The following is a 17,143-nucleotide window of genomic DNA, read 5'->3' on the forward strand; positions in this document are numbered from 1 at the left end:
AGAATATCAAAAATAAAATATAATCTGTACAAAAAAAGGAACAATCCTGATTTGTTTTACAAAGTTTAATAAAAAACTTAACACAAAATTACAGTGAAACTGTTCAGAAAATATCAGGGGTGTATATTCTAAAGAATTATCCCCCCCGTAATAATTTTCGATGATCAGGGGGAAAAATTAAAAAAATTAGATATCAACTGTCTGGTAATATTTATACTGTCCCAGTGTCTAGTAATATTCATACTGTCCCAGTGTCTAGTAATATTCATACTGTCCCAGTGTCTAGTAATATTCATACTGTCCCGGTGTCTAGAAATTTTCATACTGTCCCAGTGTCTAGTAATATTTGAACTGTCCCAGTGTCCAGTAATATTTAACCTGCCTCAGTGTCTAGTAATATTTAAACTGCCTCAGTGTCCAGTAATATTTAAACTGTCTCAGTGTCTAGTAATATTTAAACTGTCTAATTGTTTGGTAATGTTTAAACTGCCTCAGTGTCTAGCAATGTTTAAACTGTCTCAGTGTCTAGTAATATTTAAGACTGAACCTGTCTAAAAGTTCTGCTTTGCTGTTTATGAGATTAACCAGCTCCTGTTGCAACTCCTCAATCTCCTTTTTAAGTTTGCTGTTTTGTTGCAGCGCCCTGCTCGCTGCCACCTTCATTTTATTTTAGATTATCGTTTAATTAACCACTTTAAAATATCCATGCATTTTTCTGAACCAGAGAATAGGAATAAAGGGAAAGGAAATGGCGCTGATCTGGCATGAGAAAGCCAATCGCACTGCTTTGCAGACGATGTCGTCAATTATAATTTAACTTGAATATAAACGAGTAGTTTATTGTAAACTTTAATCAAATTATATTCTTTGCATGAAAATTTGGCTTTATAGTGTTGACTTAGATATGTAAATAATATAGTGCTTGTATATTAAACTTGTTTTTAAGTAAACAACTAACAATAAACAAATGTACTCTCCTAAACTGTACAAATACCGAGATTTTTATGTAGTGTATATACCTACAGTACACGCCTTCGGTTCGGTATTCATTACACACACTCTTGGTACAGACACACACACATGACGTTTCCGCCCCCTGATCTGAACTAACGATTTAAAAATGTCTAGGAATTTATCTAATTTTATCGCTTTTAAATATCTTAAATAATTATTTATCAATAACAAACCTTATCACTTTCCATAGAAGCGAGCAGTTCGGCTTTATTACGTTCTAAACCTAAAACACCATTGATTAAAAACAAAAATAACAAGAGTATTATTGATAACGCAGACTGCCGTAATTGAACATTTTGAACATTTTACCTGAATCCGTTCTTAACATTTCGTTTGTAGTCTCCAGTCTGGATACCATACCCTACACATCAATCAATCAATCAATCAATTAATAAAAAAATAAATAAATCAACATCTCAATCAATCAATCAACAAATCAGCCAACCAATTAAATAATTAACCAATCAACCAATTCACCAATCAACCAATTCCTTAATCAACCAATTAACCAACCAAGTAACCACCCAATTAACTAAGCACGAACCAACCAATTACCAACCAACTTATTAGCCAAACAACCAACCAACCAACCAACCAACCAACCTGGAGTTCGTTTATTTTCCCTTCTCTCTGAGAAAGTCTCTTGAGTGTATCCTCGACCTGGGCGGATCTAAATAAAAAATAATTTTATTTTATAATTCAAATTTTTAATATCTGGGGAAATTTCAAAAATACAATTTTAAATTTGCTTTTATCTCGGATCAAACAAGAAAATAGAAAAAAATAACGCGATGTTTCATGAAAAGAAATAAAACATCAAAACTGTTTTTTCTGAAGTGTTCTGATTTCGACGTTATAAGCTTGCATGTAGATGGCCTGCAGCGTTGTCTTGAAAAAACCGAGCCCCCCAAAAAAAACAAAGCCTACTTTAAAAATCCACCTGTAAGTGGGCTTTTTTTAAAATTTTATTGATTTCTTTTTAATATTTCTAACTATTGCCCTTTTTCACTCTTATGATAAACTCTTTAAAAAATAAGGTCCACAGTCAACTGATCTTTAGGGAGTTTACAGCACTAAAACTGACACGTTTATTCTTTTCTCATGAGTTTTCAATATACGTTGAGATAGAATAAGGATATAAATTCATTCTTATGTGGGAGTGATCTAAAGTTTTTCGGTATTTAACAGTGGTCTTCCTTCTTGAGCATATACATATCTACCGATTAATCTGAGTAGACCCACCCCCCAATCAGAAATATGTATCCAAGTGAGAAAATAGAAGTAGTCTGAAATTCATAGACTCTAATATTTAAAAGAAGTTGCAGTATTCCCGCTTTGAAGGGAGGTGATATTATTGTATTTGAAGAGTATTTATAAATGATTATAGCCTATTATCACAACATTATTATTGTTCATAACTATAAAGTTAAATTATTGCTTAAATAGTCTTATTATTATGAATAATTATGAATTTTAGTGAGTTTCAACTACTTTCATATTGAAAAACCCCAAAAAAAACTTTCAACTCCAATAGAAACCCCCCAAAAAACAATAAAACCCACTGGGCTGGTTTTTTTGATTTTTTAAACCCGGTTTTTTTTCCAACCCTGGTAGATGGCATATTTTGTCATTTTCCCCTGAAAATACCTCCCCCCCCCACTCCTTCCCTCCATATTTATGGAATACATGTAACACATGTTCGATGAACAGACCCTGACAATTTAAAGATAATAATTCTACCTTTCCGAATACATCTCTTCTAGTTTATTATAAAGCTCCCGGGACTGGCGGAATTCAGATTCCAGGGCGGAGCAGCGATCCTTTAGGGCGGAGTTTTCCTCCTCAGTTACATTCTTTCCGCCCTGCTCAATTCAATGGTCTTTATATTTTAATTTTCAAATAAAAATTTTATTTTGATGTCAACAACATTAAAGTCCAGGAATGTATCTTTGCAACGTGGGATGGGAACCCACGGCCGCCTCGAGCCTCCTAGATTTGCAATGCAGCACCGAGCCTCCGCTTTGCAGTATAAATTTTATACTGAACTTTAAAAGGTTTTTCGCGGGAAGGAAGAATTAAGAAAACAAATTTAAAAATAAATTCGATTTAATTTGTTAAACTCTTTTATTTAAGCGAATATGAGAGGCAACATGCATGGCAAATATGGGAAGCTCATGGCGGCCGGGAGTTTTCTCCCTATTGCAACTGAACCCTGCACATTAATGTGAGCCCAGATCTGTGCCCAAATGAAATGGATCCTATCCAATGATTACTGATAAGTATACTACGGTGGTAGGCGATTATATCAATATAATGAATACGACTTTCTATTCAAGTTTTGAGTTATATAAAGCATTTAAACAGCATGGATTTACAAAAACATGGAAACAAAGAGAAGTTGTTATTTAAAAAAGATAATCTTTAATTGATAATAAACTTGAAACAACACCCTGGCAGTCTCTCCGTATAAATTTAAGTACGAAACGTACGTGTGCAATTCTATCCTCTCAACCCGTCCTGATTAATACAACGATTTGCATAGAACTTATTTTATTTTAAAGAACAATAATCCGCTCGGACCGGCGTAACGGTCAGCGCGTTCAAATATGAAAGTATATATTTACAATGATAAGGTCAAATACAAAATATCTTGATATTTTAGTACAAACTTGTAATTCAAAAAAAGCTTGTTAACGATTAAAACATAACTAATAATGTCGTCTCCATTATATTGATATAATTGCCTACCACCGTAGAATATACCAGTCTACAGATAATCTCAGAGAAAGAAAAAAAAACTGAATGAAAAGGATTTAAGAATAATATATCAACAAATAACTGGATTCTCACGACAAACAAATAAATTATTTAATAAACTAATTCATCAATTATCAAACATCAAATTAAAAATAAGCTGTTAGGGAATGTCGTGGTAATTTCTGAATTAATTAGGACATTACTTATGAAAAGTACAATACACTACCACATTAAAGTTAATACTGTCCTTGTAACTTCAAGCTAAGGACTGTCCTTGTAATTTCATGTTAAAGAATGTCCTTGTAATTTCATGTTAAATACTGTCCTTGTAATTTCAAGTTATGGACTGTCCTTGTAATTTCATGTTAAGGACTGTCCTTGTAATTTCAAGTTAAAGACTGTCCTTGTAATNATATTTCAAGTTTAGCCTAAATATTTCAAGTTTAGTCTAAATATTTTAAGTTGAGTCTTAAAATTTCAAAATTAGCCTAGATTTTTAAATTTAGTCAAAACATTTTAAGTTTAGTGTAAATGTTTCAAGCTTAGTCTAAATATTTCAACATTAACCTAAATATTTGAAGCTTTACCTAAATATTACAACATTAGCCTAAATATTTAAAGTTGAGTCTAAATATTTCAACGTTAGCCTATATATATATTTTAAGGTTTGGTCTAAAAATTTTAACATTAGCCTAAATATTTCAAGTTTAGTCTAAATATTTCAAGTTAAACTAAACATTTCAAGTTGAGCCTAAAAATTTCAAGTTGAGCCTTAATATTTCAACATTAGCCTAATATTTCAAGTGTAGTCTAAACATTTCCAGTTTAGCTGCAAAATATTTCATGTTGAGCCTAAATATTTGAAGTTTGGCCTAAATATTTCAAGTCTACCCTAAATATTTCAATTTTATCCTCAATGTTTCAAGTTTAGCCTAAATATTTTAAGTTGAGCCTTAATATTTCATTTCAACTCCTAATGTTACCAGTTTAGCCTAATTCTTTCAAGTTTAGCAGCTTAGTCTAAATATTTCAAGCTTAGCAGCTAAATATTTCAAGCTTAGTCTAAATATTTCAAGTTTAGTCTAATATTACAAGTTTAGTCTAAATATTTCAAGTTCAGCCTAAATAATCCAAGTTTAACCTAAATATTCCAAGTTTAGTCAAAATATTTCAAGTTTAACCTTATATTTCAAGTTTCGCTAAAATATTTCAAGTTTAGCCAAAATATTTCAACATCAGCCCAAATATTTCAAGTTCAGCCTAAACATTTCATAGGAATTTAGTTTTTGCCACAAACTCATATTTTCTCATCCCTATATCTTTACAACCAGATGGTGTAAACCGATGATATTTCAAACGACTATTTGATCTTTCAGAAATTCTACGACATCGTGTTGCTAAGATATAGGGGGAAAACGTTACGAGTTTGTGGCAAAACCTCATTTCCTTTAGCGTAAATATCTAGAGTCAATCTAAATATTTTAAGTTTAGTCTAAATATTTTAAGTTAACATATTTCAAGTTTAGCCTAAATATTTCAAGCTTAAAAGCTAAATATTTCAAGCTTAAAAGCTAAATATTTCAAGCTTAGAATCTAAATATTTCAAGTTTAGTCTAAATATTTCAAGTTAACATATTTCAAGTTTAGCCTAAATATTTCAAGCTTAAAAGCTAAATAATTCAAGCTTAAAAGCTAAATATTTCAAGTTTAGTCTAAATATTTCAAGTTAACATATTTCAAGTTTAGCCTAAATATTTCAAGCATAAAAGCTAAATACTTCAAATTTAGAAGCTAAATATTTCAAGTTTAGTCTAAATATTTTAAATTACCATATTTCAAGTTTAGCCTAAATATTTCAATCTTAAAAGCTAAATATTTCAAGCTTAGAAGCTAAATATTTCAAGTTTAGCCTAAATATTTCAAGCTTAAAAGCTAAATATTTTAAGTTTAGAAGCTAAATATTTCAAGTTTAGTCTAAATATTTCAAGTTTAGTCTAAATATTTCAAGTTTAGCCTAAATATTTCAAGCTTAAAAGCTAAATACTTCAAGTTTAGAAGCTAAATATTTCAAGTTTAGTCTAAATATTTTAAATTACAATATTTCAAGTTTAGCCTAAATATTTCAAGCTTAAAAGCTAAATATTTCAAGCTTAGAAGCTAAATATTTCAAGTTTAGCCTAAATATTTCAAGCTTAAAAGCTAAGCATTTTAAGTTTAGCCTAAATATTTCAAGTTTGAAAGCTAAATATTTCAAGTTTAGCCTAAATATTTCAAGCTTAAAAGCTAAGCATTTTAAGTTTAGCCTAAATATTTCAAGTTTGAAAGCTAAATATTTCAAGTTTAGCCTAAATATTTCAAGCTTAAAAGCTAAATATTTCAAGCTTAGAAGCTAAATATTTCAAGTTTAGCCTAAATATCATTTGCCGTACACTTGAATGATTTAATGATTGGGTTACTCAATCCCTTTCTTTACCTGAACATATTTTTGCATCTGTTTCTCCATCTGCTCGATTTGACCGACAAGTCCAGATTCACGGTGCACTAACCTGGCATTCTCATCCTGAAGATAGATAGATAGATATATATATATATATATAGAATATAGATATATAGATTATATATTTGATAACATAGATTTTATATATATAGATAGATTATATAAATAGAAAGATAGATTTATAGGATAGATAGATAGATATACAGTGTTAATCAGAAAGACCCGGAATAATTTTACAATTAATCAGACGACTTTACCATCTAATTAAATACAAATATGATTGATAAAACGATATTCACAAAATATCCCTAGTCCTGCAATTTCCAAAATGAGGTCTGCCTTTTTTAACATTTAAAATTGAGAGATATATATGTAAAATCGCCTGATTAACTGTCAATACATTATATAAAGATAGTACGATTCAAAGGAAAGATATATTAGATAAATAGATCGACAGATAGGTAGACGACAGATAGGACAGATAGATGGACAAATAGATAGACAGATAGACAATCAGACAGATAGATTAATAGATAGATAGATAGACAGATAGGTAGAAGACAGATAGGACAGATAGATGAACAAATAGAAAGAAAGACAGATAGACAATTAGACAAATAGATAGATAGCTAGATAGATAGATAGTCAGATAGACAAATAGTCAAATAGACAGCTATATAGATAGATAGATAGATAGATAGATAGATAGACAGATAGATAAATAGACAGATAGACACCTAGATAAATAGACAGATGGATAGAAATATATATATATATGCTATAAATATAGTAATAACTTCCTTAGACAGCTAGATGGACAAATAGATAGATAGACAGACAGACGGACAGAAAGATAGACAGATAGATAGATAGATAGAAAAATATACAGATAGACAGACAGATATAGTTCTTTATTATCTTGCTAAACTTCTCTGCATCTTTCCCACAGCGCGGAGGGACCATTTCAGGGGAAAATACTGTAGCAGGGACGTCAAGCCGGATATTCTGACGCGGCAAGATGTACTGATTTTCTGCCACGTCACCCTTGAAAATCAATCCAATATTTTAAACTTAAAATTTGTATTTTACCAGTAATAAAGTAGTTATTTAAACTAGGCGTTGTTTAAACCGAGCGTAGCTAAACTAAATCAAATTTACCCTGGGGGGAGGGGGGCGGTTAAGTTGACCCACCTATCGTTCTTTTGCGATAACGCAAAGTATTTGAGCAGGACCTCAAATTTTCTGACTTTTCTAACTAACACATGCCTATTACTTAAGGCTAAAAGCTGGGCTTTTGTACCTACTGCTTAAGTCCTCAGGCATACTGCCTAAATGCCTTATTTTACCTATACCAGGCTTAATCTATATTTAGACCTTCTTCCAGTCATTGGATTTTAACATTTTAAAGTGTATAACAAAAGCAACCAGATAGCACAATTTTTGCAAAGAAATTTTGCACAGACGCCTTTAAAGGAAATTTGCAAATTTTCAGTTTTTCTTGAAAACACAATTAGATTTTAATTATTTTGCAAATGTTTTTGCGCATTTGAATTCACTGGATCAAGGGTTTTCAAAAATGTATAATTGTTGCAATTTGCAAATTTTATTTTGACACATTTTTCTTAATATCTAGATTTTGCAACAAATATTTGGATATTTGCAAATTTGCCATTTTTTTGCAAAGTAGAGTCCTAGGGCTTTCCAAAAACGTATCAAATATTATAGATTTGTATCACAATAAGAAAATTGAGAGGGGGTAAAAGGGTTAATTTTTCTCATCTACTCTCTATACTCTGAATCTGAAGGAAAACCAGAGCCCGCGATTTAAAAACTTCGGCTCGAGTCTTAATTCCTTAAACGCAGCTTTAAGACCCAATCTTAGACCCAACTCTGACGACAGCTTGTGTCACGTGATTGACAGCTGCAAGATCTTAGGCTCGACTTGAGGAGTTAGGCCCAATGAAAATAAAACCGACCTTGGTTGGTTTTAGTGGAGAATAAGGCTCAATGTTGGGTCTTATTCTCATCAAAACTCGGAATGCACCAATTCCAACTATGAAAATCCGCCAAAAACAACATTAAACCGGTTTTATGAACTAAATTCTGTTGAAAAATAGATGCAACTTAAATTCGAAAGCCCGAGCCGTAAATAAGGCTCAACAACAGCTTAGACCCGAGTCGTATTTTCTTGAATTTTTTAAATCGCCGGCTCTGACCTCTTAAGACAGGAAAAGTAAGTTGAGCTGAGAAAGTAAGATTTAAATGTCTTCTAAATATGCGAGACAGTGCTTAGAAGGATCCATTTAATTTTGATGCAGATCCGGCTCCTGAGCCCGCGATTTAAAAGCTTCGGCTCGAGTCTTAATTCCTTAAACGCAGCTTTAAGACCCAATCTTAGACCCAACTCTGACAACAGCTTGTGGAGCTTGTGTCACGTGATTGACAGCTGCGAGATCTTAGGCTCGACTTAAGGAGTTAAGCCCAATGAAAATAAAACCGACCTTGGTTGGTTTTAGTGAAGAATAAGGCTCAATGTTGGGTCTTATTCTCATCAAAACCCGGAATGAACCAATTCCAACTATGAAAATCCGCCAAATACAACATTAAACCGGTTTTATGAACTAAATTCTGTTGAAAAATAGATGCAACTTAAACTCGAAAACCCGAGCCGCAAATAAGGCTCAACAACAGCTTAGACCCGAGTCGTATTTTCTTGAATTTTTTAAATCGCCGGCTCTGGATCCGCACTGGAAAAAAATAGATTATCCAGGTTATTTCCATAAAATGTATTGAATTTTCTTCACAATGCAGAATTTTCATTTTTTTTGTCTTTTTTTCGCTTATGTTTATGCTGCAACTTGATGAACCATGAAGAAATTTTGTTTATAAGCTCTTTTTTGGATAGTTCAGATTCGGGGTTTGAGAGTAATTTTTTTGAAGTTCCTAGGATCCGAATCCGTGGCTCCGCATATTTTAGCGGATCCGGATCCTGCGTAGCACTGATGTAATTTGTTTAATATAACTAAATAATCTTGATATTGACCTGCTCTGCTAGCTTCTCTTTATCTGCCGCCAGCTTATCACGACTTCCTAAATAAAATAAAAACATTTTTAAAATCGTTTCTTTTTAATTATTCAAATATCTTCTTACTCAAAGGTTTGCAAGTTTTAGAGATTGCATTTTTTATTTACTTTCACAAGATTGGGTTTTACTATTAACAAAAGTCAGCACAAAACATAAACCCATACTATATCAACCTATAAACTAGTACAAACTACTACCAATTATCAATAAGCATAATGGCCAATTTAACTAACTTTAAATTAAAGCTGTTAAAAAATAATTTGCCAATTTTTTTGTTGTTTTCATTTAAAAGAAAAAGGAATATATCACCCAAACTTAAAAATGGCGGGTCCCTTGAATTATCAAAATGGCGCCAAAAAAAAGTCTCAGATAAACTCAACAAGATGATGTCTAACCTAAAGCTTCAGCTAGAGAGTTCCTTGTGGCTTGAAGTTCTGAGTTAAGATTCTGTATTTCCTGTGTAAATACCTCACCTCCTCCTGTACCTCGCAGCTGGATCAGATGAACCCTAAACAAGGCAGGAGTCTACACACTATATACGGGGGGGTTTATATACAAATGTTAATCTTGAATTGATCAAATTTTAGTGGATAAAACAAATATATTTTTGGATAGATTAAAATGGGACATTAACATTATTAATGTACACATTTTCATTGAAATTTCGGAAAATTAAAAATAACATTTGTACAGAAACACCCTGTACAGTGTATAGTGTACATGATGTTACCTTATCTAAATACTTTGATCCAAAAATTCACTTCAAATTTAGTGGCTAACCCTATTTATGGTTAGGTACTTTCCGTAAGGTTTTTTCCCTAGCGGCAACTTTCCAAGGGTATTTTCCCAAACGACAATTTCCCAAATGTGTAATTTCCCAAGCGGCAACTGTTCCGTCGATCTGTTTCAATAATATATAAACCCCTGGAGAGTGATTGGGGTGATCTGTTTCAATAATATATAAACCCCTGGAGAGTGATTGGGGTGATCTGCTTCATTAAATATATGAAATGAAATGAAAAAGATCGTGGAAGACCCCCAACGTGGGATCCAATAATATATAAACCCCTGGAGAGTGATTAGGGCGATCTGTTCCAATAATATGTATACCCCCATAAAAAAAAAATTATAATGAAATAACTGACTTGTTGATTTCCAGCTCTGAAGTGAGTTTACGCAGCTGAGATTTATCCTTTTCATTCTCCTCACACATACGCCGCAGTTTACCCTGAACACAACATAAATAGTTTAACCTGAAAATAACTATAGAAATCAAAGACGCTTCTTACCACTATTGTCAAATTATTTCAAGAACATAGAGGTGATAACTGAAAAATTTGTTTATAACAGAACAAATATAATTAAATTTAAAGAAAAGGAAAAATAAAATAAATTTTTTTCTATTATTTTTCAGTTTTATAAAGAAGGGATTTAGGTGACATGATTTTGTTCTTTCATTTGGTTCATTCTTAAAAATTAAAGAAAAGGGGTAAATAAATATTTTATTTCATTTCACTGTCATTCATAACATCTTCTGAAATATGAATTATAAATAATTCTTATTTCACAGAAAGTTACAAAAGCTGTTAATATTACGAAAGTACTTAAGTAAGAGAGCAAAACCAAAGTAGAAAACTGGAAAAAACTTTGAATTATTTTGAAAATCCCAACAATTCTATCTAAAATAAGCGCTTAAAAACCTTTTATAATTTTGTACATGCAATATTAATTTTAGTGTTTTCCTTCAAAACTTGATCACTCACTGTATCCTAAATTTTCTAAATTTTCATTAATTCAATAATTTGAATTGATAATACTAAAATGTTCATATATATATATATGAAGTTGTAATCTCTGTTTGTCTGTTTATCCGATCATAACTCAGGAACCCCTGGACCGATTTGCCTCAAACTTTGATTGGGGAACTCGGGAGAGTCACGAGAATGTTCTTAGTTATGCGATTCTAAGTTGAGTGGGTAGACTTTAATGACGAAAATTTAGTTTCCAGGTAAAATCGTTCAAGTGCGGGTAAACGGCGGGAGTAACTATATATGAGTATTGAGTGCTCTGTGCAACACTGGGTTCCCAAGCTAGTAAACTTATAAAACAATTACCAAAGTTAAGAAAACCCCTTCAACTGGATTTAAGCCTTATGTAGATTCTTTGCGATTGATATATACATATTCATAAATAAACAATTTAATATTTCTGAAAAAAAATGACAGAATAGTGTCTTGCCATTTCCGAAATGTAGTCTGACATTTTTGTGCTTTCATAATAACCAGAGATATGAATAAATTCGTTCAGATTGCGACATTTTCATGGTTTTATTAAATAATTGACATTTAAAAAAAGTCTTTAAATCTCTGAAATTTGTGAGAGCAAAAACAGTCAGACCACATTTTGAAAATGGCAGTAATCTTGCTAATCTTTATTTTTTCTTTAAAAATTTTGCTATAATCAGGTTACCTAAAATGAATGAATGCCCCCTAAACTAATTCAAAGGTCCAAGACAACTTTGAAATCATTAATCAATTTATACTATTCAGGGTTATATAAAATATCAAAGTAGGTTTACCTGGAGTTCATTGTTTTCTATACTTTTATCCTCCAGGGTTTCTTCAACTTTCTCTAGCTTAGCTCTTAATTCTTCAACCTAAATCAATAATCTAGAAGTGTAACCACCTTGTAATCCTACTCACCCCCTCACCCCCTACACCTACTCAGCTTTCCCTTTCCCTCCTACCCTCCCACTCTACCACCCTGTAACCCTACTCACTCCCCCCCTACCCCTTACGCCACCCCCTACCCCTTACGCCACCACCTATCACCCTGTCCTACCTAACCTGTCCTACCTATCCCCCTGTCCTACCTATCCCCCTGTCCTACCTATCTCCCCTGTCCTACCTGTTTATTGTTAGAACTAGATTCTCCTATCCTTGTCTTCAGCTCGGAGTTCTGAACTTTTAATCCTAGAAATATTGTTACGTGTTTAATTTACTGTGGAGTAGGAGTAGTAGTAGGAGTAGGAGTCTAACCTGAAAGTTCGGCATTCATTAAATCCTTCTCTTGAAGGAGTAAAGAGCACTGTAGTTCCAGGTAAGATGCCTTAAAGCAAACACAAAATTAGTTTTCCTAAGTTGTGAATTTTAGGTATATTTTCTTGCTTTTCAAATCCAAATACTTCCAAATTATATAATATATAAAAAATGTTTTACTCCTCATACAATCTTATTATTAATTTCAGCAAAGTGGTAAACTAGGGAATGTTATTGAAGGGCCTGATATCTTTATTGTACTTTATATAAGATAATCATATAAATTTTAATCTTTTCTGTGACAAAAATTTCTTCAAAAAAGTCTAAAATAAATATCCGTGAATCAGAATGGTTTTTAAGAAGGGGCAGGACCAGGTGTGGGGAAAATTTTCAAAAACAACAAGCAGTACAAATCTTTTTTTAGATCTAAATATTTATTTTGTAGCAGAGATTAAGATATTACAATCGTATTACAAGTTTATAACTTTCATATATAAATGATTCATATGATAGACACAGATTAGACTTTGAATGCCAGTGCAATATTTCGCAGCTGACTCCCTCGTCATCCATGGGGGGGGGGGAAGCAAAGGGTAAGGACTTGTGTCTCATCTCTACCTGATGTCGTCTAAGCTGTTCTGAGAGTCTTTCAGCTTGCATTGCCAGATCTTTCGAATAATTCCGATACTAAACAAATGATATAATAATTCTGGTAGCAAACAAATAATAAAATGATTCTGGTACTAAACAAATAATATAATAATTCTGGTAGAAAATCAGTAAAATAATAATTCTGGTAGCAAATCAGTAAAATAATAATTCTGGTACAAACAAATAATATAATAATTCTGGTAGCAAACAAGTAAAATAATAATTCTGGCAGCAAATGAGTGAAATAATAATACGGTACTAAATAAATAATATATTAATTCTGGTAGCAAACAAGTAAAATAATAATTCTGGCAGCAAATCAGTGAAATAATAATACTGGTACTAAACAAATAATATAAGAATTCTGGTACTAAACAATAATATAATAATTCTGGTAGCAAACAAGTAAAATAATCCCCTATTCAGTTGGGGGAGACTGAGCAGGGTTAGGGGGAGGGTAAAAATCAATGTACCCTATTATGCATGACCTTGATTTATGTTTTAAACTAACCTTAGACTGAAGCTCAGATTTCTCAGCTATGATGAGTTGAATTGTATTAGTTTTCATATTTAACTCATCTTTCAACTCAGTAATATCTCTAGTCTCAGAACTATAATTATTAAATACGTTTAATCTCATCTGAAGCTCATTTTGTTCTATTAATATAAGGGACTAAAAGCATGATATTTCAAGTGACCCCCTGTATGTCCGATGCCCAACAATACCCTTTTTACATTAAAGTGTATGTTTGTATACTACACCATGTATATTATTACAATAATGAGAAGGATAGCTGTCAATTTTCAAGGGATTTTAAAGAGTAATACCATTTTGGAAATCCTTAAACTTGTTAGAACGATATTTGACCATTTTTTCGATGTTTAGTTTTTTGACAGTCAAATATTTAGACAAATATTTAGCTGAAAATGGTAAAAAAAAACCAAAAATGGCGGGAAAAACAGTAAAATGTCTAGGCCATAGGAAAACTATTTAAAATACTAAAATTTCGTATTTGAGCTAGTTTTACCCTAATGCTTCCTAAAACATGTGTCGCACATCAGAGAATTTTTTCAGGGGCACCCTACCCACTTCCCCTAGAGAAGAGGATACAAAATTAATAATAAATTTGGCATGTTACCTCATTCTAGCTTTCGTCTCAGCTTGCTCTTCGCGTAGCTGTTCTAGACTAGTCTCGCACTGCTCTCTTTCATACTGCTCTGCTGCCAGCTGGGCCTTCAGCTGTTCCTTCTCATGCTGCTCTGCTATCATATGTTCTAGTTCTTCACGAAGCCGAATAATCTCTTGTTTATCCAAATGTGATCTGACTTCCAGTTCTGATATTTTCTCCTTTAACTCAGCCAATTCTAGAATATTAAAGATGTCAGCCAATGTTTAAAATAGAACCATCTATATATAAACATATATGTTGGTTGTCTGTCTGTTATTTTGTTGGTTGGGTTTTTATCCACTGAACGTCAAAAAGGATTGAGCACAAATTTTGAGTAGGACCTAAGCATGAGCCCAGAAAATCAAAATAAAGAATGTTGATAACATTTTTGAGGGGTAAAACCACCGATAAAAAAAGGAAATTTTGAGAAATTTGTCATGGTTATTTTTTGATAATTTACAACAAAAAAAGCAGGACTCACAGAAAGATGGAAATATAAAGCTAAAATTATTTATTAAGCAAGGGGCACAGTAGAGAAAAATGTATAAAACCAACCTGTACTTGAGTTTGAAGTACCAGACAATGGAATTGAAGCAAATTGAGGATTTAGAGTTTGTGGAGAGATGATTGTAAGATTAGAAGACGGAGTAGATGTCGGGGAAGGGACGGATGAAGAAAGAACATGAGATGTTGAATCCTGATATCTCGATATCGGAGCATACTCTGGATTCTCAGATCTTGTTAAATCTGAGAAGGAAAAGTTTTGATGTTCCTCATATGCTGGTTTATCTTGGTGTGCTTGATATGCTTGATGATCTTCAAGTTCTTGATAATTTTGCATTTTCTGATGTTCTTGATAAGCTTGGTGATCTTGATGCTCATGCTGTGCTTGATGTTCCTGATAAGCTTGATTTCCCAGATATCTTTGCTGTAGATAATCTTGGGAAGAGGAGGAAAAATATGTACTCCTGTTCACAAAGATATCTAGTTAACTCAAAAAACAGGGGACTAAGTTATAACCGTGACATAAATGTTTCTTTTAACTAAGTTTTCTATTTACAGTAATTATTAGGTATTGTTGAAATTTTGATTTAAAAAATAATACTGATTAATTAACAGCCAATTCTCCAAAGATCAGAATTTGCTTAAATTCTAGAAATGCTCCATATTTTGAAAATATTTTTTTCCAGTTTTCCAGAAAAAAATGTTTATCTGAGCCCCGGACAGGAATTTTTATTTTTTAAAATGAAAACTAAAGTTATCATTCAGTATTAAAAAATGTTCGGAAAAATATGAAGAAACAATATTGAGAACTATTAGAAATTTAAAGCCAATTGAAAAGGACAACTGAATGGTGATGGAATTATATTTTTCAGTTATTTGATGGTTAAGAAAACATTATGATTTGAAGTTAATTTTTCTGTATTAACCCAAGATTGTGTGGTTTATTAAAGTATATCCTCTCCCTGTCTGACTCCTGCAGATAAAACTGAACTTGATCCAGGTTCTTCTCCTGTTCTAGAGCAGTGTACATCTGCACACCTGGAACTGGGTTCATTTCAGCACCTGGAGCTTGGTTCATTTCAGCACCCGGAGCTGGAACCATAAACATAGATTGATCGATCTGATTAACAACTGCTCCGGAAAATATTGAAGATATGTCAGGACAAATTTCTGCGGGATTACCCGAGGACAGGGTTACAAATGAAGATTCCTGGTGTCCTAAACCCGGCCTGGAGAAGAAGGACACTTCTGGAGAGCTTTGGACCTGGAACCCTTCATTTCCTCCAGGAACCTGGAATCCTTCACTTCCTCCAGGAACCTGGAACCCTTCATTTCCTCCAGGAACCTGGAACCCTTCATTTCCTCCAGGAACCTGGAACCCTTCATTTCCTCCAGGAACCTGGAACCCTTCACTTCCTCCAGGAACCTGGAACCCTTCACTTCCTCCAGATTCTGGGTTAAAGTAAGATGCCAATCCACCACTTGACATTGGAACCTTAAAAAAACTATTTCAAAACTAATGCAATGCTTATCAAATATAATTGAATATGATTGGCAAATATACTTCAATTATAATTTATGCCTATTGGATTTCGTTTCCATTTCGTACAATACAGTACATAGGATTCAGGTCATGATAATCTTTTTCGGTATGTGCTTGCATATGAAAAAATTCCATATTTATTTCATTTTTTGCTTGATTTTATTCTGAATCTAGATGGATCAGTTAGAGGTTAGAAAGATTTTATCAATTTTAGTTAAAGTCAGCAGTTGAGAATTGTATTTTGGGAGCAAACAATTTTTTTTATCAGATTATGAATAATAAGTTGACCCAAGATCCGTCGATAATCCAAAATATTTCGGATCCGGATCCTAAGCAATAGTACGATTATAATAATTAGGTCTTTTCTAGTAAACGCCTTCTGGGCCTTACAGGGACCGTTCACTTATTTAGGTAATTTCGGGGTAAACTAAATAGCTTATTAGCTATTGATAAGTATTGGTCTTACTTAGAAAAGACAACTGTGGCCGGAGAAAAAGCAGATTTGAAGTGAGACTAACACCAATGCTAATAGTCTGTTTAGTCTACCATGAAATTACCCAAATAAGTGAAAGGTCCTTGGTAATTTCCTAGAGAACGATTTTTTGACCCCTCCACCCTGCCCCCCACCCTTCCTATCAATTTAGTAAATGGATCTAAAATGTAAGACATGTGGCCGCAGTGAACGGCCCCTAGCATGTCCTAGCCGCAGCGCTCGGCCCAGAAAGTGTCTTAACTTAACCTAACTCGTGGCCGCAACGCTCGGTCCCCTAGCCTGTCCTAGCCGCAGCGCTCGGCCCAGAAAGTGTCTTAACCTAACCTAACCCTGAATAATACAAAATAGCTTAAAATCAAAGGTCATGTACAAAATTGATAGAAGGGTGGGGG

The 17,143-nt window shown here is 32.9% G+C and overlaps 2 protein-coding genes across 4 annotated transcripts in view; both read right to left on the reverse strand.

The window, feature by feature from the left end:
- The window catches only part of LOC111706305 (golgin subfamily A member 2), a 28,909-nt gene extending 15,800 nt beyond the window's left edge, over window positions 1-13,109 (reverse strand). For all 3 annotated transcript variants that reach the window (XM_023479146.1, XM_023479145.1, XM_023479147.1), the window contains exons 1-7: window positions 13,010-13,109; window positions 6,245-6,331; window positions 2,755-2,876; window positions 1,618-1,684; window positions 1,324-1,375; window positions 1,188-1,237; window positions 548-657 (exon numbers count right to left, since the gene is read on the reverse strand). In XM_023479146.1, coding sequence (XP_023334914.1) covers window positions 548-657; window positions 1,188-1,237; window positions 1,324-1,375; window positions 1,618-1,684; window positions 2,755-2,876; window positions 6,245-6,331; window positions 13,010-13,051 — 530 coding nt within the window. In that variant the 5' untranslated portion in view covers window positions 13,052-13,109. The remainder of the gene's footprint in view (window positions 1-547; window positions 658-1,187; window positions 1,238-1,323; window positions 1,376-1,617; window positions 1,685-2,754; window positions 2,877-6,244; window positions 6,332-13,009) is intronic.
- A 207-nt stretch (window positions 13,110-13,316) lies between these two features.
- Window positions 13,317-16,204, reverse strand: LOC111706312 (basic-leucine zipper transcription factor A). The gene is made up of 5 exons (XM_023479153.1): window positions 15,642-16,204; window positions 14,767-15,179; window positions 14,182-14,407; window positions 13,554-13,653; window positions 13,317-13,322 (listed from the first exon to the last, which is right to left on the reverse strand). The coding sequence occupies exons 1-5, from the start codon at window positions 16,202-16,204 to the stop codon at window positions 13,317-13,319; spliced, it is 1,308 nt and encodes a 435-aa protein (XP_023334921.1).
- Between the last annotated feature and the right edge of the window lie 939 nt (window positions 16,205-17,143).

Source organism: Eurytemora carolleeae, unplaced genomic scaffold, assembly GCF_000591075.1.
Source record: "Eurytemora carolleeae unplaced genomic scaffold, Eaff_2.0 scaffold260, whole genome shotgun sequence".
Lineage (NCBI taxonomy): Eukaryota > Metazoa > Arthropoda > Copepoda > Calanoida > Temoridae > Eurytemora > Eurytemora carolleeae.